General features: G+C 48.3%; 1 protein-coding gene across 1 annotated transcript in view; it reads right to left on the bottom strand.

The window, feature by feature from the left end:
* The window catches only part of LOC144138901 (uncharacterized), a 917,654-nt gene that overhangs the window by 535,369 nt on the left and 355,019 nt on the right, over positions 1 to 27,266 (bottom strand). Inside the window, exon 6 of the mRNA XM_077671409.1 lies at positions 21,956 to 22,224. Coding sequence (XP_077527535.1) covers positions 21,956 to 22,224 — 269 coding nt within the window. The remainder of the gene's footprint in view (positions 1 to 21,955; positions 22,225 to 27,266) is intronic.

Here is a 27,266-nt window from a genome sequence, read left to right as displayed (position 1 = left end):
TCTTTTTTTTTGCATCACTTTCTATATCGAATTTTTGCTATATCGAACTATTTTATCATCCTCGCGCTGTTCGATAAGCGTGAAGACTGGGGAGCGGCGAAGCGTGCACTGTATGAGTGTATTCTTGGCGCCCGGGCGTTTTTGCCAACGGACATGAAACCGTTGGGAGCGTAGAGGTATACAGCTTTGCTGTAAATTTCTCGTCCCTTTGAAGAACGAAGCATTCCAGCGCGAGGCGTTGGAAAACGAGTGTCCCGGTGCTTATTTAGTACGCGTTACGTTCCAGCGCGAGGCGTGAACGAGTGTCCCGGCATTTTAGTACCGTGACTACTTAAGACGACGGCTACTACGACGACGACATGAGACGCCTACAGCCCGAGCCCCTAAGGTGCTTCGCCCCTAAAACCGTAGTCATCCTCGTCGTCGTCGGCGGAGGTGGCGTCAACATGAAGGGTACCAAAATGGCGACCGCTGTAAAGAGAATTAGAATAAATGAAAAACACATACAGGTTCGTGTGGACCTTGAACTCAGGCCGCCAGCGCAGCAGTCAAGTGCGCTAACCACAGCGCCAACCCGGCATCCTGGAAGAATGAAGCAAGTATGGAGGACGAAGCGTGTATCGTGACAGGTGAACGTGACGGAAAGTGCGTATAACAGGTGCACGAAGAGCAGAGCTCTGACTACGGGGAAGCTGTCGTATGAGTTCAGGCCAGTCTTCCTGTTCGGGTAATTTTCATTGAAAGACGAATGAACGAAAGCAAAGGAAAATCCGCAAACACGATTCAGCAGTGCAGAAGTATTTTATACCCGTTGGCTCAGTTCGCCTCCAAATCACGAAAGCAGGCTTAAGTGACCCAGGAATTGCATTTTGTTTTGCTACAGGTAAGTAAATCTGGGTGCCGGAGGTTATTCGACAAACTTCCACTACAGCAGCCGAAAGGAGGCATGAAAGCGGGGAACCTAAGCACATCTTGAGATGTAGTGTATGCGAAAGCATTCGTGTCTTATTGAGTGCTCCTGCGCTGTCTAAAATTTGCCCTTGCTCGTCCGCGGCGCCCGCAAACGTGGCACGTTCGCACCACATTGCTGAGTTCGTCTTTATTTCAGTATGTAAATCGAGTAATGTCCATGGGGTGAGATTGAGTGCTGATTCATTCGTCGTTCCCTGGCCTGCTGGTGACTGATGCGGCACGGAGTGAGGATCGCATGAGTGGACGGAGAGAGAGAGAGAGAGAGAGAGAGAGAGAGAGAGAGAGAGAGAGAGAGAGAGAGAGAGAGAGAGAGAGAGAGAGAGAGAGAGAGAGAGAGAGAGAGAGAGAGAGAGAGAGAGAGAGAGAGAGAGAGAGTTCATTGGAACCGCCCTCTTTTGAATGCCCGACTTCCTTAGACTACTGGCGAAGCAGTCGGAACGTTTTCATCATCGCTCTTAGCGGAGGGAGGCGTAAATGTGAGGGAGAGCGAAGGAAACAGAAAGAGCTGAGGAGCGACAACGAACTCAATTGGATAGAATTGGAACGATCAAATCGGCTAAGCAATATGTTCAAATTCAAGTTCAGTTTATTTTGCCCTTTTTACACAGGGAAAAAAAAATCAGGGGAGCTTGCATTCACGCGCAAGACTTTAATGGCGAACCTTTTGTATGGGATCAATGGCGGACACAAAGTTGAGCCGTAGTATCGTTGTGGTGTCGTGGTTGACGTCGGCGGCATGGCATTTCAATGACCTTATGCTGACCAAGGCCAGAGTGGTTTTGGTCGACGTTTTCGTTGTAAGCGCGACTTATCGTCTCTAGTGGATGCTTTGCACGCCGAGCATCTCGAAGCACGGCGGGGCAATGCGGAGCCAATGATAACCTACAGCAGCTTCGATATTCAAATCGCGGCTCTTCTACGGTGCAGAGCGCGCATGCGCACGACGACACGGGGACGAACGAACGAGGGGCGTACGCTATTGTTCCGCGCACGTGTTGCCACGATACGGTCAACGCTGCAGCCTTTTGTGGCTAATATTGGCCAATCTCCCTCAATGAGTTTGCTCAGCTTGTCGAACGTGCGGCCGAGGCACGCGTGTGCGAGCGCTCGGAGTTTTGTCGGAATTTTTAACCGCGGACACCGTACACAAACGCTTTGTTCAACAGCTTCGCTGTTGAGAGGTCAGTAAGGAGGAACAAAGAGCTGATTCTGTGTCACCTTGACAGGGTCTATATCCCCTTTACGAAGGCAGTGTGAAAATAATAAAAGCTTGAATCAAGCAGGTTAATGTAAAATTGCTTGCCGAGGAATCGTGCCGCCTCTTCCCAGCTAACACTTACCGCGTACTGCAACGCTTCCCCCTGAAAGATGGCTTTCCAGCTGAAGAAGCCGTGATGAGGAAAAGCAGCCTTTACGTACGTGGTAACTGTTGGGGTTCCTGCTTTCGGACAAGGAGAAAGACTGGACGCCTACGTTTAGAGCCACAAACCAGATTTCCTTGCACAGCGCGACTTGATAGAATATGGATCTGAGCTCATAACTTAAATGCGGTTAAGTGTAAAGGTCATCTGATACTGCGTCTGTCAAAGGAGTCGTGAAGAAATTCTGAAAAAAAAAATTGTGTTATGTGGGTATTTGGAACTGCGGAGCTTTCATATGCATAGCCGTTTCGTTACACGATACCGACAAATAGGTAAAAATGCAGTTTCGGTTTCACCGAGGCTTTCCTCCTCAACTCCTGAAGTGAGGTCATGTTAAGAGGCCAATCATAGCTCACTCTTGCCTGCGCAACATGTCGGCGAACGACGGGCTGCCAAAAGATCAGATACAGCTACAACATTGGCGCCATGACGAAATTTGCCAGCAGCAGAATGGTGGATCTCTGATCTCTCTATGATGCAAGTGATTAACACGGCGGACCTGTCAGTCAACAATCCGGGCGAGTTGCGCAGGCACAGGTAACTATGTTTAAAGTAACTGGATATTAGAAAAAAACTGTTTACGCTGTTTCGCACTATAGTTTAAACTCCCTTTTGCTAGCAGGTATTGCTGAAGGTTGCCGACGCCTGTCTGACATAGCTTGTAATGAGAGGTACGCCAACGTGAGTTTCCTGACCTGGCGATTTAGATCAATGACCGAAAGCTTAAAATGAGATTTTAATGCATGAACACGTTTATCGAATAAACCTCTAGCGGATAAAACCAACCAGAATTTTACTCGTCAAGCCTAAAAATAGCGAGCGAGAAGCAGTGATACAGTGCGCCACTGAGTCCCATCACCACGCAGGTCGATTTATTTCCTGCAATAAATAATGCTGTTGACGTTGTTTCGCCAACTGGATATGCTCCCCTCTGGCTTACTGTAGAAGCGCTCAACATTAAGTTGGCGGTTAAAGCTCTGGGTAGATTAGAATTTGTAGAAACAGATCGGAGAGCTGGACTACAAATATGGAGCGAATTTTATGCCGCAGTTCTCCCTCAGAGTGCTCTTGATGTCTTTGGCCGAATGGGTAAAGTGTCCGACTTTAATGCAGGCCGGCCCGGCGATCGCGAATTCGAATCACACGCGGGAAACGTTTTTTTTTCTTGTGATTTTGGGGATTTGTACCGCTGTATGCGATGAAGGTAACATTGCAAAGAGAATTCGACATAACAACGCTAACTTCAGCAGGGAAACTAAGTACAAAACGCACAAGCAGCCAGTAACTCCAATTTCTGCAACAACGGTTGCCAGATAACTGAAACGGTCGCGCCGCCTGTAACGTGGATAAAACCTATTTATGGCAACGAGTGAGAGATCCATTATGTTTAGGGCTTTCAGCTTTACACAATAATGTACACAAAGAGTGTTTACCTATTAAGGGTTCTTAAAATGACGCCACTGCTAGTTTCGCTGCCAACCGACGATATCGCCTAAAAGCTTGCGATGCGCCTCAAACGAGCCTTTCAAAGGCGTCTCCTAAATACCCGTAGCAGTGAACTGTGAAACAGTTTTGGATTTATGTTTATAGAAGGTTGTTCAATAACACAAATTTAAGAAAGGGGAGATGTATTTTCTTTTCATAACCCCTTTAATTTCGAAACGTGGAACGTTCCTGATTTAAAACAGATGCTCGAAGCTCTTTCGCATAAGATGTCTACAAAAAAAAATAAAAAAAAAAATAAAGGCATAGCGGAGAAATATGGCAGCTGTTGCAGGGTATCGATCGAGTGGATAGGCCTTACTGCCATTTCGTCTAGCAGTTCCTATTTCTTGTTTTGCAGTTAGCTCGCTGACGATGCAGTTTGAACACATTATTTTATTTATGTGTTCTATGCGAAGAAGAAAGCAGGCTGTCTATGGCTACAAACGCTTTTCTAAATTATGGTCATGCGAGCAAGCGTTTGAACAAACTGAACACTCTGGGGTTTACGCAACAGCCGCATGGACCCACACGGATTGGTCAGACATGGTTATTGGGTATGACGAAAACCAAAAATATTAACTTCCGGCCACTTCAGCGATTACCCCGACGCATTAACGTAAGTAGGGTTCAGCGTTCGGCTGGTCGTAGTCGGGATGGTTACACAAAGTTCGCTTTGAAGATTACTGAAAATAAGAGGCGCTAAAATGCGCACAAAAACAGTACGGGAGGGGGATATAAACAATTGGAACCTTCGGCAGTATGCAACTGGCCAGGGATGTTGCGCGTAGCCTAGTTTTGTTCCGACTCGTGTGCGTAACTATGCTAACATCGTAAAAACTGTGAGCTTTCAATATTGGCATTTGCTATTTGCACGAGAAAATAAGAAAGGACCTAACTCGAACATAAGGATGTGTCCATGGCGTTCGAATTGGTTGAGACAACTGCAAAACATTTTGACGCTTTTGTCGTCCATCTCGCTGATTATGGCTACACAAAGCAGAAAGCTTCACAACGGCAAGCCTCCTAGATTTACCAGTCCTGGACGGTCTGCGGGCAGTCCGAGGACTGCGTTCGGTCAGGAATTCCCGTAAAAATACAAGGGAAAATGGAGCACTGAATCACGTCTCGAGCAGTCCGCGGACGATCCGGGACTGATAATCGAGGAGGCCCACATGTCTGTCAAGGAAGCAATGACGCCATATACGGTGTTGTGTGCACCACCGTTTCAGCCGGATTCCGACTCACGTAAGCGGCGTAATGAGAATGTTGATCTTATGGGGGAACGGTCAGTGCTGCATACCAATAGTCATTGTAGATGGTGCTGCGAAGATTATGTAAACCGGCGTTTTATAAGAACAATAGCGATAATTACGTTTTGGGGATTGGATTAAGGGAAAGGCTTTGAAGGCAAGTAGACCTTTTCTTTAGTAATTGTTTTGTTTTTACCTTAAGTAACGCAGCGTGTTTAAAGGTTAACTTTCGTTTTATGTTAAAAATGACGAGTTCCAGTGGCTTCAATTCGAACATGGCTCTGCGCCTTTTTGCATGCGTGGCCTCCATTGTGCCATCGTTTTTAAAGTGTTGGAGAAGTGCGGTTTGAGCATAAGCACTTATCTATAGCTGGCGTCATCCAGAGCTACCAACAGTTATCCATAGCAAGAAAACCCGTCAGCGCCAGTGTTAACGCAGAACCAGCGCCACGGGTTAACACACAGGGTACCGTTCGGCACGCCATACCGTTGTTCAGGCATAAGAAAGGCAATGGCCGGAGCGGCGGCAAACAGCCGTGCCGGCAAACAAGGACAGATTGGGAAATAAGATAGGGAACAAAAAGGAACACAAGGGAGTAAGATGGGGAAGCGCCTGCGGACACACCGCCCACCTAACAAGTCTAAGACTTCCAGTGGTCGCCTGTGTATCGGGTTTTCAAAGAGATGCGTATCAAAGATCAGTGTAGGGGGAAAACGGAGACAGTGAGAATGCAGCGGTGATAACAGCTTCGCCTAAGAAAGGCGGGGAAGATATAATTAGCGCGTTTGCCTCTTTATAAGCTCGGCGGTGTCGTCGGGAGCGGCAGTGCAGTCGCCAGCTGGGGGAGCGAGAGAAATGACCGCACGGCGTTCGTTCGGGTGCCGCGGGGATCCCAGGTCGACGGCTTTCCCTTGCACACCGGCGCGGGCAATTCCCTCGCCGACGGGGCTTGGGCCGGCGGCGGCAGCGATGCAATGCGCAATCAGCGCGGAAAGCGGCTCGGCAGGCCGCCGCAAGCATCGAGCCGTCTCCCGCCAGCTAGCCGCCTGCTCGCATCCCCCGCGGATAACTACCCCGGGGAACACGCTTCGAAAAAAAAAAAGCCGGACCAGTGCTCTCGCCAAGAACAGATGCTCGGAGGGCATTGGCGCCCAACGTGGGTGTGTGACCCCTGCGGAAGGTGGCGGGAGGAGGCTGAATGAAGCGCGGTGGTCGCTGTTTCCGAGCTGCCTAATATGAAAACATGCCGAGGTTGGTTGGGGGCCTTGCCGAACTGCGGAAGCCCAAAACCTATGTGATAGCTAGCCCTGTAAGCGCAGTGCGCGACTGAAGTCTTGAAGCACGAGAGGTTCGGAGCGCTCGTCAAAGTGGCGGCAGTCTTCACTGAGGAGAGAAAGGGTGCCAGAAGGTCAAAGACGTGTGCTGTGCCTAGCCCTTTTTGGGTCGTGCGTTGTTCGTTGGGGTCTTTCCTATTTATCTAACGCATTTAGTCTCCCAACGGCGTGTTTTAGTGAGGTACTTAAAGTAGACGTGGCTCACCAGTCGACTAACAGGTTACAGGAACTGTATGAGGGATAGAGAGAGAGATGTGGGAAATGACGCACATTTTAGGGCAAAAGCTAAACTACGCTACATCTTTGAAGGTCATTCATCGCGTTGCGACGAGTGACCCTCAGCCGCCGGCGCGCGAGCTACGCCTTCCTTTCTATCCGCTTCGCTCGCTTAGAGCCTCTCAGCGGCGGCTCGGCCGTCTATGCCGCGCTTCAGCGCATGCAAACCACGTGACTAGGCGAGGTTTTGACAGCTGCCTCGCTTGCGCTTGCTCTCTCAGTATCTCCATCGACAGCGCACCGGCTGGGCTGTCTGGGCGTGTCCTATCGCGCAAGCCAAAGAATGAGTCCAGTCACCGATTAGATATATCTAGACGGTAGGTTCCGAGATCCCGAGCAAAGGCAACCTTTCGCGAAACACTGTATGCATGATAACTAGGTTTAAATGTGTTAAACCTGAGCCATTTTTTATAATCGATTTAAAGTTCGCTTGAGTAGTCTTGAACTCGGTTTAACAGACTCACAGCTCGAGCGAATAAACCCTCGTAACCGAAGATGGCAGTGGAAGCGCACTAGTGATTGCGTTGATTGGTGAGTGAATGTGACCGTAAGTGAAACTACGACGAACCCTGCGCCTCAAGAAAGCAGCGAACCCGTGGAAAAAGGCTGATCTCGGGCTGACGTGGCACAGCCGTTCACGGGATCGTACACGAGTGCAAGATCGGCAGGGGTGAAACGCGATTAGAGAATGTAACTGGTAAGAGGCAACGATAGGCAAGTTTCGAAGGGTGGACATAGAAACAGGGAGATGGATATTTGCCCGTAAGACGGTTTTCGGCAACGGAATTACAACTGCAAAGGTGGAACAGCAACATGGGCAGCGCAGAGTAACAGGCGGACAAGAACAGACAGTTCTTGCGTGAAACATCCGACTTCTTTTGCACACCGCTATCATAACTGTGAGACGAGCCATAAAGAGGAACACCGATAGCGATGTCAAGAGCGCTCTGGAAAAAACGTGCTGCTGCTAAGCCAACAACGCTACAGGAGCCATAATCAGGCTTCCGCTACGTTATTCTGCGGCTTTGTCAAAAACGCAACTAGAGAGTGCGCCTTACCACTCCTATTTTTTCCCCTTCTCCCGCCCTCTCTGTTATCCCCCGAACCTTATTCCCCCAGTGCAGGGTAGCAAACCGGGCTCTACACCTGGTTAACCTCCCGGCCTTTCTATCCTTTCTTCCTCTCTCTCTCTCTTGTCACCATAGTTGTATGAAAGAAAGTTCTTCGTGCTACAACACCTCGATACTCCCGTACATCTACCCCTCCACTTACCCCTACAACTACCAGTCTTGCTCCGTTTCGAACACCGCCTACCCCTAGTCTGGGAATGCCGCTACGCGTCAAACGCCCTCCCTTCCCCATCCCCTGAGCAGTGGGAGCGCGAGCTGGCCAGCTTACGGTGCGAGGACTAGGAACGCCTCATCGCTCGCGCTTGGGCCGCTTCCCCGGCTCGCGACTTCTGGGCTAAACAAGCCACCCACGTTTATGCTCAAAAACATCTTCCAATTCAATTTAATCGGGCACTTAAGTTTGCTTAGTGCTGTGAAGGGGAAAGCCTCGCGACACTTACTAGCAAATTGTATGCTGCTGCACTGCGCAATTGCGTCGCTCTCGTTTCTGTTTTTTTTTTCGTCTTTTAGGTGCGGAGTATCTTAGGACCGCACAATGTCCGTCCGCGTCCGTGCGCATAGCATTTACAATCGCAAAAAATCACACAGGCACCGGCACGATTCGAGTCTGACAGAGTTAGGGTCAGTCGTCTTACCCATTGGGCTACCACCGTGAGTTAGTACCCGAGATTCAAACGGCTTACTCCCTCGCCTGTAACGGTGCGGAGTACCTTAGGACCTCCCAATGTCCGTCCGCGTCCATCCATGCGCACACCACCATCAAGCGAAAATCAAGCGAAATTCGATTTGAGCCGCGAGTTGCAGTTTCATTTCGGGAAAAATCAAGTTGCAATTCACGGCTCAAACCGAATGACGGTCGGGGCGCAAATCGGATGGCACTCGAGGCGCAACTTGGATGTCATTTCGAGTCCCTGTACTCCGCACCCTCGCTATCATCCACTGAGTGGAGATGCTGCCATTTTTTTGGCCAGAGTTACTTCGAACCGCTTTTTTTTTTCTGCTGCTCCGTGTTTGCGTATTTTTTCTCGCTTTCGTTTCCTTGTCTTACGGCGCCAATGACGTCAGCAAGCAGCCACAGTTTCTCTGTAGAATCAGGGTCCTGCGCGGCCTGGGTGCCACCATTCTGCTCACCTGTTATCACGTTCACGTATCACACGGCGGGCTTTTGTTCCATTGCTAAAAACATGCGAAGATGAGGTCCGGGAAAGTTTAGAAGACCGTATTGTTATGAATGAAATGAAAAAAAAAATGCATGAACTGCAAGAGGAGAAGCGCCAGTACTGGATGGTATGAATGCAGAGTTTGGTAAATTCTTTAATGGTAGAGTTGCACCTATTCTGTTAAACGCTTTCAGAAAGGCATACAGAAAAGATACTTTGCAATTTCATTTTCCGTAAATACATTATGCTTTATTACCCCCATGTGATGACCTGGTTAACCTGCAGCCAATTAATGGCTGCCGTCCGATCAAACAGGCCAATATAGACTCCAAAGTACTGGTGAAACTTTCAGCTAAACCCTTTCAATATTAGTGCGGTCATAGGAGGCGTGTGACATTTAGAGAAGAGGCGGAACCACAGGCATTTATGTTGCACAGAGTGTCCCTTTCAATGCAGGATCCCAAATTAGTGTATTTCGACCGTTGCGTAACTTTGCATCCTGTGCTCCGTAAACTTATCCGTACCAATTCTCACGCGTTTCAACATCGCACAGTAGTTTTAGCTATATGGATGCGATCTCATGAAGGTATAGCCGGATGCCACAGCTCTTTCAATTAAGCATCCATGGAGGGTCCCCTCGCCGAGGTCATTCAACTCTAGAAAAATTTTCTGTAATTCGGGGCATATAACTTCCACATTTCCCCCGCACGTGCATGCCAGAGCCTCTCGCGATTCTTGGGACAATGGCCCCCGCCGCAAATGGCCGCTTCCTGAGTAGTCCACAATGTGAGACTGTGAGGGCTGTTAGCGACGTCGTATTAGTGCTGGGCGTCTGCGACAAAACAAAAAAGTAAAATATTGCCGGGGTTTGTGATTAGCCTGGAAAAGTTGCTCGAAGGGTGGTCCGGACCCCAAGGGGTGTTCGAGTTGCTATGATGCGAGGGCTGTGAGTCCCCGGGAACAGTGGCGGGGAAACGGCGGCGCCCTGGGGAATACCGCGCGGAAGCGTGCGGGTGCGCGAGAGGGTCGATATATTAATTACGCCGGGATTAGGATCAGGTGGTCTTAATCTGTCGGCAACGCATGCGAAGAGATTGAGAAGAAGTGAGAGGGAGCGGGAAGGGATGGCTTCTCTGCAATGGGTTGACGTGAAGCTCGGGTTTAGGGTGAAGCGCGACCGCGGTTGAAGTGAAGCGTGCACCTCACATTGCGCCACGGAGATCTGGTGTAATTATAACGGCGTAATTACGGGTGTTCTCGCTTCAAGAGAGACACAAAAAATGACACTCATGGTCACAGGAAAAAGCCCTTCTGTTTTTCTTTTTGGCAATCCAACATTAAGAGAGGTAATTCAAACAACGTAAACAACGTAATTCAACCAAACCGTGAGCCGAGGATTAATGAATAGAGGGGATTACCACTTATATTCAGAGAGTAATGTGCATATCACTGCACGCTTCAAATAATTATCACGGGGTGTGATGGTGAGAGGTACTTGTTTCTGTATTTTATGCTTTGTTAAATTCCCGGCGTAAAAGAATTAAGGTACTCTCATACATTAATGGCATGAATGACTACAGAAAGAGAGGAGTCCCCGTTGATTTCTTTTTTCTTGTCGAGACATAAGCGTAAGACTTAAGAAATACCATTAAAGGACAAAATTATTTCTATTTTTTTAAGAGCGCATTGAGGGAGATGCTGTCCAAACGAGTGCGAAAAACAAAGCGCGACCATTTCTAGTTCGCGGTTTAGCGTACTTGTGAGAGAAACAGGGTATTTAAGCTTGGCAGGTTGGTAGTTTTATAGCAGGAGACAAATATTAGGCTTTCACAAACTGTTTTACAATGGTAGAACAGACTGTTGGGAAAGTTGGTGCATATTTGGTAAAACTTAGAGTGCGATTTAACAACTACGACCGAAAGAAGAAGACAAACACAAGCGCTAAATCGCAACTAGTTTTAGTGGAGGCATACGCAAAATTCCCCGGAGCATGCGCACAAGAACACCTAAAAATATTACACCATCTTCCCACGTGGGAACCCTGGGAGGATGCAAAGCCGTGCAATCTGGATCAGCTACTCGCCGCTGGCGTTTCAAAGCGGCTTCTCATTCTCGAAACGAGGAATCCGCTGCTCGACGCTGCCGTTCACGTTCGGCGTCGCGAGCTCTCCTCTGTGCAACCATGTCTTCGGAGGTGCTCGCTGTTCGGACAGCGTGCTGGCTGGCGCGAGTTGAAGGTGTGCCAGCCAGTTCACTGACGGAATCGTTGGCGTCCATTTCCAGTCATCGGACGGCGCAGTACCGAAGAAGCAACTGAGTGGAGCGCGGACCGGGTTTATTTGCAGAGCTGAGGGAGTGGAGAGGAGGAGCAGCGGGCATGCGCGTGGTTGGACCGCTGGTGTGGAGAGGGGAGAGGAGGAGCAGCGCGCGCTAGCGCACACGGGGTGTGGAGAGGAAGAGGGGAGAGAGTGGTGTTATCATAGGTGGTGTGGAGAGGAGGAGAGGTGCGACCGCCGGATGACGGAGGGTCGACTAAGAGATGCTTTGCATCTAAAACACACTGGTGAGATAGCTGCAACCAGAGGGCAGCTTCGAAGAAATGAAGTTCCCTCGCACGCTAGTAACAGCGATGTTTCACTGGCGCACTGGTCCCCTTTCTTCTGATATGGATTGCTTCTATAAGCTACCTGGCCATTGTGTTTCCACTTCTTCCTACAATGGGTTGGCCGAACCTGATGCTGCTTCAATGGCTTCGGCAGCGGCAACTTTGTTACTGATATTAACATCGCTAATGCTAACAAAGTGGGATATCGACAGACATAAATATTACCTCGTTTATGGAGTCGTCTAAACAATCGGACGTTGTGCAATTTATTTTCGGGTGGTTGTTCATGAACGCAAGGTACGGTGCAGTTCTAGACGCGAACTGCTCCTGTAGAAGTACGTATATTGAGAGCTGCTGGGAATTACCAAATGCGTACAATTCTAAATATTAGAGCGCGATAAACACAACGGCACAAAAGAAGCAGGACGGGACATGGATCGTCCTGCTTCCGCTGTGTGGTGGTGTTTATCGCGCTCAACGTTTTGGAGCAAGTCTGCACCAACTTGCCCCAAAATGTGTTTTAATGGTGTACAACTCCACTGTGAACCAACTAGGTATAAGAAACGAAGTGTAAAGCGCAGTACTTAAGACGAAGGGCGGTGAAAAAAAATGACTAGGATAAGCGTTTGTCTTCGTTATTTTTTCCTCTTCCTTCATCTGAAATACAGTAGGCTCACGATAATTCATACTCAGATAATTGGAACTTTTGGTTAATTCAAACAAACTTCAACATTTTGGTCGGCCCGCTATGATTTCAGTGTATTTTAAAGCTGCTTAATTCAAACTGCTCCGGAGCGTAAATTCTCTTAAATCGAACTTTTTTGTCTCTCCTTTCCGGAAAATATACGCTGAATGTGCCGCTCCCAGCTGCATATATGCGTCCTTACATCCCTGTCGAAAAACCTCCCAATAAATTGGCTGCCCTTGCTCTCACCAAAACTTGGTATAGAACGCTCATGCACTTATGAACTCTCTTTTGAAAAGAACTCATCCATTCGTGGCATTTTCTTTTTTTCAAAGTGTAAATAGCACTTAATTAATGTGGGTGAATGTTGTATTATCAAATACACGTTAATGTTTTATCACAAAATGAGTTGGTACCCTGCCCCGAGTCCTATTTATGAAAACGTGTGATAATATACAAACAAAATCCTGGGAACCCTTCGAGTTTAAGCTATCGCGAGTCTAGTGTACTGCACTTCAAGCCTCGCGAGAGAGAATACCAGCTCACCCAACTGTCCGGCGTTATTAGCTATAAGAACGAGTCTAGGTCAGCACCGTTATATTGCCGTCTTTGCGATCGTATACGTACTTTTATTTCAATATCATAGCTTTACGTGTCTCATTGTGCGAAAACCGCGCCCTAACAGAAAGCAGTGCCAAATAGTTCAGAAAGGCACTCAAGACTCTTTACGTGTGTTCCGTGTGAAAGTCTGAGAGTGGATGGGTATGTTGACGTCACTCCAAATGCAAATGATGATGAATCGGCCATGAGCTTATAAACTGCTGCTGTCATCGTTATTGGGCAATCCCCTCGAGGACGTGTATGCGGATATGCTGTTATCCCTGTATTCAGCCTTTACTTTGAGGTAAATAAACGCAGTGTCGAGAGTGCCGTCCGACGGCAATCTAGCTGATCATTGAAGGCATGGCTAGAGTGCCGTCCGACGACATTCGAATATTTACCAGTAGGCTAGCACCACCGATAGGGTCTGTCGTTGTAGTGTAGAGGATCCGTCTTTGCTTCTTGATCCTAAAGTGGGTGGTTCGAGACAAGCTGTTGCCTCGGTTTTTTTCGTTATTTGATTGAGGTGTACTTTTTATGCCTTAGGTTAGTTTTGGCGTTTTAAATGATTTCTTTGTGTTCGTTAGGTTATCTTATGTTTAGGTTAGGTTGCCTAGCTTTACGTTATCAAGAGGGTTGTACTGCCAGACTCTGCAATTTTGCCCCCCAAACGCCGGTGGACGTCGATATAGTGGAGTGATTACAATACCGTCGGACGGCACTCTAGACACGGCCTTAAATAAAACAAAGTGCAAGAAGAACGGCACAGAAGAAGGACGATCAGAAGGGAAGAGAATCCTTTTCCCAACTAACCCAGCAAATTGCTGCTGATTACGTTATGTAAGGTCATCATTAAGCCTAATCCCTGGACAAGCGACGTCAAACTTGTCCGTCATTGAACTGAGTGGTGCAGGTTGATGGCGTCAGACCACAACGCGTTACGTGAATCCTAACGTTGGAGCGTCGCATACCCACTGGGGACGTCAGGCCGGCGCACACCCGCAGTCGCTGCCAATGACGTTCTCAGCTTCACGATGCGCCACAGACCTCGCGGTCGTTGTTCCCAGCCAACAGAATTTCCGGTACCATCGGTTTTTGGTACCACATGGTAGTCAAGCTGGCGCCCTATTTTCGGCGAACGGGCAATACAGTGATTTATCATTACTTAAAAGTGCCACTTGCTCCTTTAAATATTAGCAGTTAAGTTCCTAAAAATATACACATTGTGTGTGTTATGTGCTCCAATGATTTATCATTACTTAAAAGTACCACTTGCTCCTTTAAATATTAGCAGTTAAGTTCCTAAAAATATACACATTGTGTGTGTTATGCGCTCCAGTGATTTATTATTACTTAAAAGTACCACTTGCTCCTTTAAATAATAGCAGTTCCTACAAATATATACATTGTGCGTGTTATGCGCTCCAATGATTTATCATTACTTAAAAGTACCACTTGCTCCTTTAAATATTACCAGTTAAGTTCCTAAAAATATACACTGTGTGTGTTATGAGCTCACTTCATGCTATGAGTTCATTTGATTTCATGCTATGATTTCATGCTATGAGTTCGTAGCTATGTAGTCGCAAATCGTGCCGGTAGAGGCGGGATATGGGGATGAGACCACCATGTTTTCCGGGTTATTAAAGTTTGTTGGAGGGAAACCCCGGGTCTTTTACGTCATTCATGCCGTTGTCGTTGTGGACTCATCGCAGTTATCACCGTGCGTGGTGTAAGTGCGAGTTCGAGATCATTGGGAAGGAGTCGCGGGAGGGGAACGAAAGGTGCGGTTTCTTTTTGTATGTACTCCCCGCTCTGTCGCTACTGCCAGGAGACGGGTACACTCTACCACGTCACATGGCCGTTCGCAGCTACCCCGAAACTGGCGCCAACAGGTACCCTTCCTGTGGGTAGTGGAAGGGAGTGCTATCGAGCTCCGACGTCGTAAATGAGCTTCAGCTGGTGAACCGAGCCGTCGCACTGCGCAAATCTCCAGAAGCCCTGGACTAAGGACGCCAACCCTCTGTGTTGATTTTAATAAACGTTTATTCTCTGTCTCGAGATAGCTTGGGGAAGAGGTTCGTTTTCTCCTTTTTCTATATGAGAAGAGAAGAGAGTTAGCCGTTAGCAGGGCAACAAAAATAAGTGGGACTAGCGACAGGCTCACAGATGGCAGCGGCTTTTGTTATTTAGTCTTTTGTACCAATAATATTGTACTACCATAACGTTATTGTACTACCGTAATATTATTGTACTAGCGTATTGTACTAACATTATTGTACTAACATATTGTACTGACGTATTTACTAACATTATTGTACTTGCATTATTGTACTAACTTTGTACTAACGTAGAGCGTAGCACCAAGCAGTGTAGTTTTTGGCCTCACTGTGCTGTGGAGGCAAGAAGGCCATCTCAAAGGCAAGTGCGCACGTCTTACACTGACGTTTAATGGGTGCCGCCTTCATAAAGCTTATTTTCGTATAGTTAATTAGTTACTAGTGATATACAAATTTTCGGGAGCATTAAATCAAAACTTCAGCGACCCATAGCTACGGTTGATACGCAACGGATACGGAAAATGTAGTAGCGATCATTTAGTGTCATTCAAAAAGTAACCACATGGTAGTAGTACTAGTACTAATAACTTTATCCATGGAAAGTAGTCACGAGGGCCCTGGGGAGAGAATGGAGGGAATAGAGGAGGGAAGAACACTTCGGAAATTCATCGGAAATTCACGAGGACACGCAAGTGGTGATCGGTCACATTAAAGTTCCTCGAGCGACGGCGTATGTTCACGCGTCTTCTTTTAGTGGAGCTGGAGTTCACGGCGCATTCACTGACAGACTCACGTGGCTTGTTTACAGGAGCAGTCATGAGGGGAGTCGGCTCAGACCAGCTTGTTACACCAGCTTGTATAAGCCGTTCACTAAGTCGTATTCGACGATCGCATCAACAAGGGAAGGATTCGTTCTCACTCGCGGCAGGTGGTCTGTTTCTGTCGCGGGGGGAAGCTACTGGTTAGAAGTCGCGCTCGACCAGATATGAAATCAGCACATTTTCAGAGTAAATGAAGCAAGTTCGGCGTTCAACGAGTGTTGCAGTAAGGGCAACGCTGGGGGCGGAACTAGCGGGGGCTGTACATTTATGCAACGGTATAACTGATCAGGGCCGAGTTGACGCCGAATTTGTTAGCCATGATTTTCCCCGGGTGTGAATGCTTTTAGAGGACTAAGAATGCCGCCCTGAGTGGCATCACTGAGGCGTTGGTGACTTTGAGTGTTCAAATTTTCTTTCAACTTTTCTTCAACGTTTGAGTCTTCAACTTTCGTAGTTCAAGTTGCCAGTCTGGTTTGGCGGGGAGGGACGGCTGGTAGCCGTGGGAACGCTGCGGCACCGTTCGTAGGCCGCATAAAAGAACGAAGCAACGAAACCAAGGCGGCGTAAAAGTAAGCGCATACCCATTGCGCCATTTCGTCGCTCAACTTTATACCTTCGGGCATTGCACTAACAGTGAACATTTAGGAATATGTACCTTTTCGCACAAACATACATGGTCGTTCTCGAGGGAGACAGTCCCTACTAACCAAGCTGCCATGCCAGAACGAAACTCGATTAGGCTGGGAGCCGTCGCAGCGAATCAGAGAGAGAGAGAAGAAAAACATAGGACATTTTATATAGTACGTAAAAAGAACGGAAATCAAAGAGCAAGAAGCCATTAAGGAGTCGGCAAGTTTTCGCTGCTGGTAAGCGCACACGAGTGCGGTAGGCAGACTCCGTTCGTTTACAACTGTGTGCCGAGCACGAACCGGTTAATTTTGGGCGTGGATTGTGCCGTGTTAAGATAGGAGAACCATACTCGATAATCGTTGAGCGCCCTATTCTCCCGAGAGCCATCTGCAGATGCAGAAGAGGACGGTGGAGAGTAGCGAGTAATATGTTCGAGAGCCGCGTGCGCCGGCTGCGGGAAGCAACTTAATTGGGGATAACAGAGCACCATGCGGCACGGCATGGGGAGCGAGTAAGCTTAGCAGCTCGTTGCGAGCCGAACTCTAAAGAAAGCAAGACTCTCAGACAACCGGAGAATGCAAGTATCGTGGAAACGGGAAGGCTCGAGAAACACCCGACAGTCCACTAATCGGCGCGCTATCATTTGTGCGAAATCACTGCTGAAGACGTGGGCACTATATTTCCGACGCTGTGGTGGCTGAGCGGCTGAGGCACCGTATTGGAGCGCACGAGTTGGTGGTGCGATCCCCGGAGGGGGTTCTTTATTCGCGATAGAGGCGAACAACAGAAAACTGCGCTGTGAACATTACTTCGGCCCACGTTATACAACCCCAGGGGGTTTAAACTTATTGAAGAGACTTTTAGTTTACTATAGCGCGTCTCATACCGCAGGCGTAGCATCCGAGCGTAAAACGGGGAACTCAACTTCCCCAACCCATATTTGCGTACGACTTAGCAACAACTATCGCTTTAAAGGGAAGTCTGCAGAAAAAATTCCCCCGCATTTCCCCGAGGGGGAGATTGTGAAAGTGCGAATGCACGGTTGTCGGCCCGCTTGCGGCGCTTGCGCTCGGCCCCCGCAGCCCACCGCCTCGCCGCCTTCTCTTCCATCTCTTCCATCGGGTTTGTAGTATCACGTGTACACCACGCAGTTATCAAGCCGCTATAACGCCGCTGAGTCGCCAACGCACGCCGCTGACGACGTAGTTTGAATGCGTTAAAGATATAAGGCGCGTCACTAACACTGATATCAGCGTCGCGTCCGTGGCTTGGTCGGTAGAGCGTCGCGCTGCGGCCGCAAAGTCCTCGGATCGAAACCTGGCGCCGGATGCTGTTTCTTTTTTAAATATAGAGGAGCACTGCGGACGCCGCCGCCGCCGCCGGCGGTGGATGGTTTGGGGTCGCTTATAAAGTGCATTCGCACTTAAAAAAAAAAAATCTGGGAAGCTTGAACTCACGCGCAGGACTTGAATGGCGAAGCTGTTGTAGGTGGTCATTGAGTTTTAGTATCGTTGGGGTGTCGTGGTTGACGTCGGTGGCACTGGAATTTCAATGAACTTATGTTGAGAAAGGCCAGAGTGAGCACGTAGTTTTGGTTGACGTTTTTGCACGTCACTCGACAAGGGCGACTTATCGTCTCTAGGGGATGCTTTGCACGCCGAGCCTCTCGAAGCACGGCCCCTTCTTTGACCGTGCGAACTACCCGCGGCCGGGCCATGCGGAGTCAGGGATCACCTCCAGCAGCTTCGACATTCGTGTCGCGGCTTTTCTACGGCACAGAACGCATGCGCACGACGACGCAAGTACGAACGAGCGAGGAGGGTACGCTATGACGTGTCTTTCTCGTTCCGAGCAAGTGTTGCCACGGTACGGCTAACGGTGGAGTTTTTTTTTTTTTTTTTGTGGCCAATGTTGTCCTATCTCACTACGTAGGTATGGTTGGTTTGACGAACATGCTTTAGAGGCACGCGGCGAACGCTGGAATTTTTTTTTTGTGGCCAATATTGGCCATCTCTCGAAGTGGGTAAGCTTAGCTTGATGAATGTGCGCTCGGAATTTTCTTGGCACTTGGTATTTTTAACCGCGGACACCGTACACAAACGATTTGCTCAACGGACGCCCTGTTTAAAAAACACAAATTGATAGGGCGGTTAAAACCACTGACTGGGTTGCTTTTGCATTGGGAGCGACGTGCCGCGTACGTTCTGCCGCCATGACGCGCACTTCGTAGAGAACAAAGTCGTCAAGCAATTGCGTAGTGAAAAGCACTGGCGGGTCATGTAGTGGGTTTCTGGAATGGTAGAAGCCGAGACATAAGTTGTAATGTATTAGTAGCATAAAATAAACCCTTCAGAAAAAAGCCGCCGTCGACGTAAGAAGTCACGAAAATGCTCCTCCCACATGTTCGGAAAGCGTTTCATAGCGCGAGAACTTCCATAGTGCGCGCCCAAACTCGGAAGGTGGCCGTCCAAGCCAGTACACCGCAGATGAAGTAAAGCAGCGGAAGAACGCAGTTAAACGCGTATATGCGTTTCCTAGTCAGTACAGCCAGCCGTCACCTGAGCTAGCTTATGGGGGGTTATATCACAGCGAGAACATGCGGTTCTGAGCGAGTAAATTGAGGGCCACATGCACGTGGACATAGCTTCAAACATGCCCCTAGATGGCGCCATGCGTCGCTTGGCTGTGCTGACTAGGAAACGCCTATACGCCAGTTAAACGAGCGAAGAGATACGAGGAGGGACATTTCATTCGTCTCCAACACGCGGCCGCCGGAACGAGCAGCGGCAAAAAGGGTAGGAGACAGATCGAAGGCATTCGAAATCGTCAAGAAGGCAGCGGATCGTGAAGCTAATCGTCTAAAGAGGGAAGTTGACGAAGGGCTTCGACAATACAAGGTAGACACAAAGCGTCTGCGGTGTTCTGTTCGACAATAATGCTTTTGCCTTCACATCCATAAGAAGTGGTTATGTGTCCATGTAGTTTTTTCTTTAAATGAAGCGTTAGCCACGGTGCTATAAGAAGGTTAAAAAAGCTCCTTTTCGGTATAGCTTCTATAAATTAGTGAATAAGAAGTGCCTGAGACCGTGTAGCTCTTAAGGAACCAGGTCCTTACACCCAGTGCTTTTTTTCACCTTTTATAGAAGCGTTGAATTAGTTCGAGTCATTGTGGATTTCTGTGGATGTGTAGCTCGAAAGTACCCCGTTATGTCAGCTTAAAATCCCTCTTCTTTCGCACCAACCGCCCTATTTTTAAAAATATCCGGCGGAAAGACAGTAGTCGGGCGGAACTGCCCAATATTTGACGACGGATTCAGTGGAATTTTATGAGGAAAGCATAAACCCATTTATCTGCTCAATGAAGTGCTTACTCCTTTCCTCCTTCAATAGAGAAATCGCCCTCGCCAGCGATCTGCCCCCAAGAAGGGTGCCGTCTCAGCAGCTCACCTCGCATTCGCAAGGAAGGTGCTGAATAGTAGTTAATTCTTAACGCGAAAGCAATAATTGACTAATTGAGGAGAAAAGCTACAGTCCGGCGTCTGTAGCAGAAATATGGCTCCTTCAATGGCGGTAACGATGGGTCCCAGGCGACGTAATATTAAAGGGACACTGACGGCGACTAGCAAGCTGGGCTCAGACGAAAAGTTCAACTGCCCTCTAACCGACGACTTCAGCTGCTACTGCAAATTGTTTCCCCAATATGACACGGATCAACACAGTTCATCGTGGTTTTTCCCATCACTTCTGCAAACCCGAAAGGGGTCGCTAGTACACTCTAGGTTGAGAACCACAGTGCTAGAGCATCAATGAATCGATGTACGCTTAAACGCGATGGGTTGCTTCTGCTTCTGATGGTTTTATAGCCTGAGACCGCAGGAGGTGCTACGGTTGTTTCCAGCTTCTAGACTAATCACCCGTCAAAGCACGTATTTTCATACATAAACTATACCATTTGTAGTCTCTTAACCAATCCAATGCGTGGACATGTGTATCCTCACAAGTAATCTTGAGATGGCATCAGACTTAAGATTTGGGTCACTGACCACCATCAGCCTATTCATATTCTATGTCCTCCCCATTCTGAGGTGATTCAAGTTCTTTCGCAGTTCTTGGAATGTCTGATGACCGTAAGAATTCGAGAACCGCTTCAGAAGCGAGAAAATGGCAAGCATATTCCGGAGTCAAAAGAGAAGCCAAGAAAGCAGGAAGACGACAAGCTCCGTCCAGAGCACTTCGCTGCCATAAATCAGTCCTGCAAGGATAAAAAATGGCGACGGGGAAGAAATGCTGGGAGGAGCTCCCGCGAGATGGGGGGTGAGAGCTGAAGGAAGAACTACAGGGCTGGTGGTGGTAGTGGTTGCTGTTGTATGGGATCATGCGGGGTTAGCCTGGCTGGTTATGCCGGCAATTGCTCCGCCCAAGCTACTCCTAATTAGTCAATGTCAGGGTCCTTTCACCACAAGTTTCCCAGTTCAGTCTCCTGAAGGAAGCGTAGTAGGAGGCGCGACACGTATCTGCGCAGCATCCAATGTCCCCTTTGGAAAGCGATGTGATCCAGAGTGTTGTGTGGGGCTGCCAACTTTCGAATCGCTGAGAACGTTGCAGTCCGCTCGACATCATGCTCTGGGCAACACACTACATACTGCCGTACATCCCCTATCACTGCGCATGACGAACACAGAGGCGATCGCACGAGGCCCACATTGAATAGCCTGCTGTGGTCTTCGGTGAGCCCGTTCTGATGCGGTACAGCAATGTTGTCTCCGATCTGGTAAGTCCCTTTGTGGCGCAAGGCTGATGATAGGGATCGCCCAATGGGCTGGATGTTTGTCTCACGCGCTCTGTCTGTACACAATGTAGCCGAGCGCCGACACCTTTTTGAAGCTTCCTGTGCAAATTCGAAATTACGCGATGCTTGTGAATAAACCAGCAGTTAACATACCTGAAGAGTGCCACAGGGAGTACTCGCGAGCAGACGTGTCACCTTAGACAGCGTTTTCACACGGAGTGCGCCACAGGCTTAGTAGTAAATGCTAGTTCATCGCTGCCTTGGGAACCACCATAGCCCACTGGTTGCGCACCTGTTTCGGGAATGAGGAGAGCTCCGACCCGGTAACATCGGGTAAAAATGGGTCGATGAACTGCATTCTGTAGGAAAATGTCCCTTCACCGTTGCGCTCTGCTACGGCATACGACATGAAATTAAACTTAAAAACACATTTTCCTTAAACAAAGATAATCTAACCAGGAAAATACAAATAACTGGTGCATGAGGCCTCGATCGAATATTTTCTGTGCTCTACCAAAAATTTCCCACTGACAAGTTGATGAGGTAAACTATGTATATTTTGTGCCAGCGGAGTTGATCTCTGGCCTTTAGGTCCGTCAGTCAGCTTGTCGTCCGGGGTACACGCTCCAACATTTCTTCGCAGTCATTTTGCCAGCTAACTCCGCCTTCTGGGCTCATTGCAAATGGGAAGTCGCAACAGCTCCCGGAAAGAAAGCTCGTGCATTGGACAGCTCACCGGCGGCGACGTGGCTGGGGCCGTTGCTGGTCGTGGCGGCGCCGGCAGGCAGGACGGAGTTGGGAGCGGAGGACGGATGGTTGTTTTTGGCGCTGCCGTTGTTGGCCGCGTACAGCCGGTGGTTGTTGCAATCATTGGGGGCGGCGGGGGGCGTCCTGCGGTGAAGCGTCCCTGCTCCCGCGGCGGCGGCCACCTGAGCAGGGGACGCCGGGGCCGGAATTGCGCTCGCCTCTTTCACGCGAGCTTTCGTGCTGTGCAGAGAAGGCAACCTGCGGGAGACACGGACCGCGTTGGCGGTGCACGAAAACGGGATTAGGAAAGAGGGAAGGGTGGGAATGGTAAAGGGGAGGGAAGAACGATACGTTTGAAAGGGGTCGTTCGCCGCGTCGGTTTGCTTACGGCGCTGCGCGTTCCTCTCGTTCGGGTAGGGTACGCGGGTCGTTTTAAAGCTGCTTTGTTTACCTTGGCTCCCCGAGAGGGAGACGCAAGGGTTGTTTGTTTAAGTGTCACTCTGTTGTTATTTGGCAATACTGGTTTTATGCAGCGAACACGGGTAAAGAAAAACTGGCGAGGTTGAATAAGCGAAGCGTAAGAAATAGCGAGCAAAATTTTTATCATTAATTTGTGACGAGGTGGACAAGGTTAGTTGACTTCACTATAAAAAGAAGAACGAAGACAGCAACCGTTGTTTTGTTATTTATCAAGCGAAAGCTTTCTTAGGGGGTCTGGTGGCGTTCTGTCAGAAAACTAATGCATTTCCCCATAGACCATTTGGTTGACCGAAAAACGCTGATAAGAAGTTTGGACGCACGGCGCGTGCGTTAAATCGGGCATCCATTGTGTCAAAATGGTTACTGGAAAGTTTGGAAAAAGGAACGGTTCTAAATAAGACAATGCACCCATCAGTCATGAAGAAGGAGTACAATAGTACACGTTTATCGCACAGACCACGTATCGGTACATATTTAGATCGTTCGTCGATGCGTTTACTTAGTGCTCGAAAAATCTTTGCTTGATTGATTGTGGTGTTTAACGCACCGAAGTTTAGGGCTCTCGATTAAAAAAATCGTGGCATGGAATCATTCTTTGTTTGCGATTTGGGTTTTTCAACATTTTACGATTGATTCCGCGAATTTTTAGCGGAGGTGTGGACGTATGTCTGACGCATTCTTGAAGTGAGAAAGCTTTCATGCTCCTCTCAAGTGTGTTTTAGGAAGGGATTGCAGTTTTTTGTGCGTTTGTAACTGTAAAAACCGACTTTTCGTATTTGCTCGCAAAAACTGGCAAGGTAGTAAATTGCACCGGAAGGGTATGTCGCGCGTTTTCTGAGTATAACTCTTTTATATTGAAATTGAGGAGGATCCAGTGCGAGTCTGCGACGTAATAGAATATTTATGTTTTGGCCACTCAGTTCACGATTCAGTGCATGTTTTCCTCGCGATACTGAGATCTGTGTACAAAATCAAATATTCGCGCCAAAGGCAGCCTTAAAAACGAATCACCATGACACCCGGCAAAACATTTACACAGCTCTTGTAGCTTAGTTTTCGAGTGATACCGTGTTGTGTATTCGAATTTATAGTGTTAAATTCAGAGCTCTCCTCTTCCAGTAGAAAAAAAATCGAGAACGCGCACGTTTTTTTTTCTATTCTCCAGAATTAGAGGAGAGTTCACAAAGCATCAAAGCAGATATGTTCCCACCGTCGTTAACGCACCCCACGTATATATGTGCTGTAGAACGCACTATCAACGATTAAAGAAATGTGGTAGATTACAAACCTCCAAACACAAATGTCAACATTTTATTCGAAAAAATAGTTAGATCATACGTCAAAAATTGGGCCCATCTCCCCGCGAGGGGGACTCGAGTAAATGCGTCGCATAGGGGGTGGGTGTATTGCGTTAACGTTTAGTGTTTGGGGAGTTGGTGGTAGTGAATGCGTTGTATCAGCAGCTTCTTGACGTAGTTTGAATGAGTCAAGGATATAAGGCGCGTTCGTAGCCTTTCATTCTGTGTCGGTTTTGTGGCGCAGTGGGAAGAGCACCATGTACCTCGCGTTCCGCCCACAGGTAGTGAATGCGTTGTATCAGCAGCTTCTTGACGTAGTTTGAATGAGTCAAGGATATAAGGAGCGTTCGTAGCCTTTGATTCTGTGTCGGCTTTGTGGCGCCCCCGTACATCACCCCGTACACCATTCGCTTCCTGCCATTTGAAGATGTTAATCGGGTGCCATATGACGTTTTCGTTCTCCTAGGATTGTTTAGCTTGTGGAAGTGCCGCATGACTGATCGGCATGCGGAACCCCCTAGGCCCACCAAGTGCATCTTTCGGGAACAAGCGGCGTTGGTGCGGAGCGTTTATGCTGCGCAGAGTGATCCACCAGAGTGGCTGCCTCTTTTGGATGCGTGCGTTTGCTTGCCCGAGTTTTGATTTTTGTTCGACTGATGTCCTTGCCCTTTGCTGTCTGTTAGTGTTTATATTGTGTGTTAAGTGTCTTGTCTTTTGAAGTTTTATAAAAATTTCCATGCATTAAAGAAAAAAAAAAGTCGGCTTTGTGGCGCAGTGGGTAGAGAGCACCATGTACCTTGCGTTCCGCCCGCAGAGTCGTGGGATCGAAACCTGGTGCCGGTAAGTATTATTTTTTTACATAGTGTAGGGGGAGGGGTGCGGACCTGTTGTTGAGAGCGAGGAGGGTAGCGTGATGCGGGAGAGGAGGAGTGGGGGAGAGAGGCGCCTGCGCGCTGAGCTGTTGCGGACGCACGGCGCACGCTACATGTGAGTTAAAGAAATGCTCTGCATTTAAAATAAAAATAATCAGACCCTCTTTCATACGAGAAAGATGGTTAAGACACGAAGCTTTCTCCCACGCGACCTGAGCCGAAATCCTAACAGCTTCGACCTGGTCGGAATGACGAAAGCTTGTAGACGTCGCTCCATAACGCGAGGGACGCAGGTTCGATTCCGACCACGGGAAGCGTTTTTTTAAAGACGATAGTTTTTCTTGGGCTACTTAAACCCAGAAATTTTGGTCTGTCTGAATGTCTGTCTGTCTGTGACTCGATTCAGTCACCTTTTTTTTCTTTATTGCCATACTTTGACACACACAAACAAAACGCTACACTCTTAAAAACGTTAGCCATCACTTGACTAACAGAGTAATGGCTAAAATTGTTTCATGTTTGTTAATGTTTCAAACACGGGCAACCATTCCGGAGGCTCGGGCTGAGCCCTCCACACTTCAATAATCAGACGAACAGACTCAGAAAAGTACTCTTTGGACCGTTTGGCATCGATGTCGCGATGGCGGATGGCCATGCGCGATTTCCAAATGCCGTGCAGGGCCAGAACCATGACGAGGTCATATGGTACCCCATCCTCGCTTTGAATGGGCATAAACCTGATCCCGTAGGCATCCAGGGGGAAGTCCTTCTTTAATGTGCGCTGAAGCACATCCCAAAAGAAGACCCCATCCCAACACTCCAAGAAAACATGTTCAACCGCCTCGGGTTTTTTGCATGGGTAACAGTCAACCCCCCATGGAATGTATAGACCTTTCTCTTTTTGCCAGGTTTTTACTGGAAGGACGCCCACGTGAAGTTTAAAAAAGAATGTTTTCTGCAGTAGTTGTAGAATATCATTTGCTGTCGAAAAATCAAGCATCCATGATTTTTTTTAATAAAGTAACAAGGTAAATATCCCTTCTGTACTAATTTCCTGTCTTATATTTGCGTAATGTCTTGTTCTTGGTCAACAAAGTTGACAAGTATGAACCTATAAACCGGGCTCACACGTTTACATGTGGCTGTGAGTATATAAGACTATTGCGACGCACGTGGAGCACGGCCACGCGGCTCTATAAACCTTCTAGTCGGCCGCCTCCATTCACGCGCGTCTCCGCCGTACTGCAGCGCTGGCATCGAGGAACCCGGCCTGTCGCAGTGGAACGCGGTAAATTCAAATCACCTTGCTCAAACCTTTAGTGTGTTTACCTTGGAATGAGCGCGACGGTACGGGAACAGCATGAGAGGTGAGCGGGAAAGCAAAGGGGGGCATTTCCTTGGCAAATGTCTGCAAAGACTATCGTCTTTTGACGACATTTGCAACGAAAGGAGCAGATACAAGGCCAATTTTTTCTTCTTAAGGCGATTGGCGTTTCGTCATCATCATCATTATTATCACGTGCCTCTTGTGGAAACGCATTGTGTCAAGTTGGCGCTCTTGCCGTGCGTTTGCGTGTTACAGTCTGTGACGCTAACGAGGGATATAAATATTCGCTTTAAAGAAAACCGCATTGGTGTCGAGCAAGGAAAATCATGGCAAAATAAATCACAATTGGCGGCGAACGCTGGTATGTGTCGGCCTGGCGTTAGGCCGTACGTTACGCACATCCTGGCACTTCTGCTCCTCTCCGTCTCATCACCCAAGTGGTTCCACGTCCACAGAAGCGTTCCTACGCTTTCGAATCCGCACGCATTAAAATACTTGGGGCTGCTCCATAATTTTTATTGAGATACGTTAAACTATTTCGGAGCTTGGTTGTAAAAAAAAAAATTGGCCCAGATTGCACTGTAGTGGTGCAAGGCTGGAGAAACAGCGGAGCGGGGGGTGGACCTAGCTTCTTACGGTTTTGATTAGTTTTGGTAGATTACTAGGATTTGCTAAGTTTTGGTAGGTTTTGCGATGTTCTTGCTAGGCTAGGCTATGTGTTGAGTTGCGAGGCCAAGTTTCGCCAGATTTTACAAGGCGGTTCCGCTCGGTCCCCAACAGCGCATCCCAGGGCGAAGAAGCTAGGTCGACCTCCAGCTCCGTTGTTTCTCCCAACGTTATTGGAATAGCTGTTCTAGTAACGTTGGTTTTTCCAGCATTGTCACACTATTGCAAGCTACGCATTCTGTTTCGTTTTAGTAGCCCTTTAAAGCGGTACAGTAAGAGTGCGCATACGCATATGTGCCTCTTGTGCTCCCACTCGACTTCTGGTTTACAGAGCGGCCACCATCACCGCCAGTCTTGGGATGGCGGCCACCACGCATCCCTAGCAAATCATGTTGAAAAAAAAAAGTGATTTCTCTCTCTCGAGCAGGCGCGAAAGCCGGTTTCACCGTTGTAGTACCCTATCTGCGGTGGTGCACCCTTTACAGGCGGCGCACTTTTTTTTGGTACTTTTTTTGATGAAGGAGCCGTTGACGACGCAGCACATCAGGCTATAATCGAAGGTCTAAAATTAAGTAACTACGGCACGCGTGTCTGTAGGTTCTTACAAAACTTTATTACTGGTCGCACAGCCACCCTCAACCTCGGCCCCATCCGATC

The sequence above is a fragment of the Haemaphysalis longicornis genome, unplaced genomic scaffold (assembly GCF_048455015.1).
Source record: "Haemaphysalis longicornis isolate Haplotype H1 unplaced genomic scaffold, Haemaphysalis longicornis Haplotype H1 scaffold_5, whole genome shotgun sequence".
Taxonomy (NCBI): domain Eukaryota; kingdom Metazoa; phylum Arthropoda; class Arachnida; order Ixodida; family Ixodidae; genus Haemaphysalis; species Haemaphysalis longicornis.
Note: the sequence above shows the minus strand (reverse complement) of the source record. Positions and strands in the feature narration are given on the sequence as shown.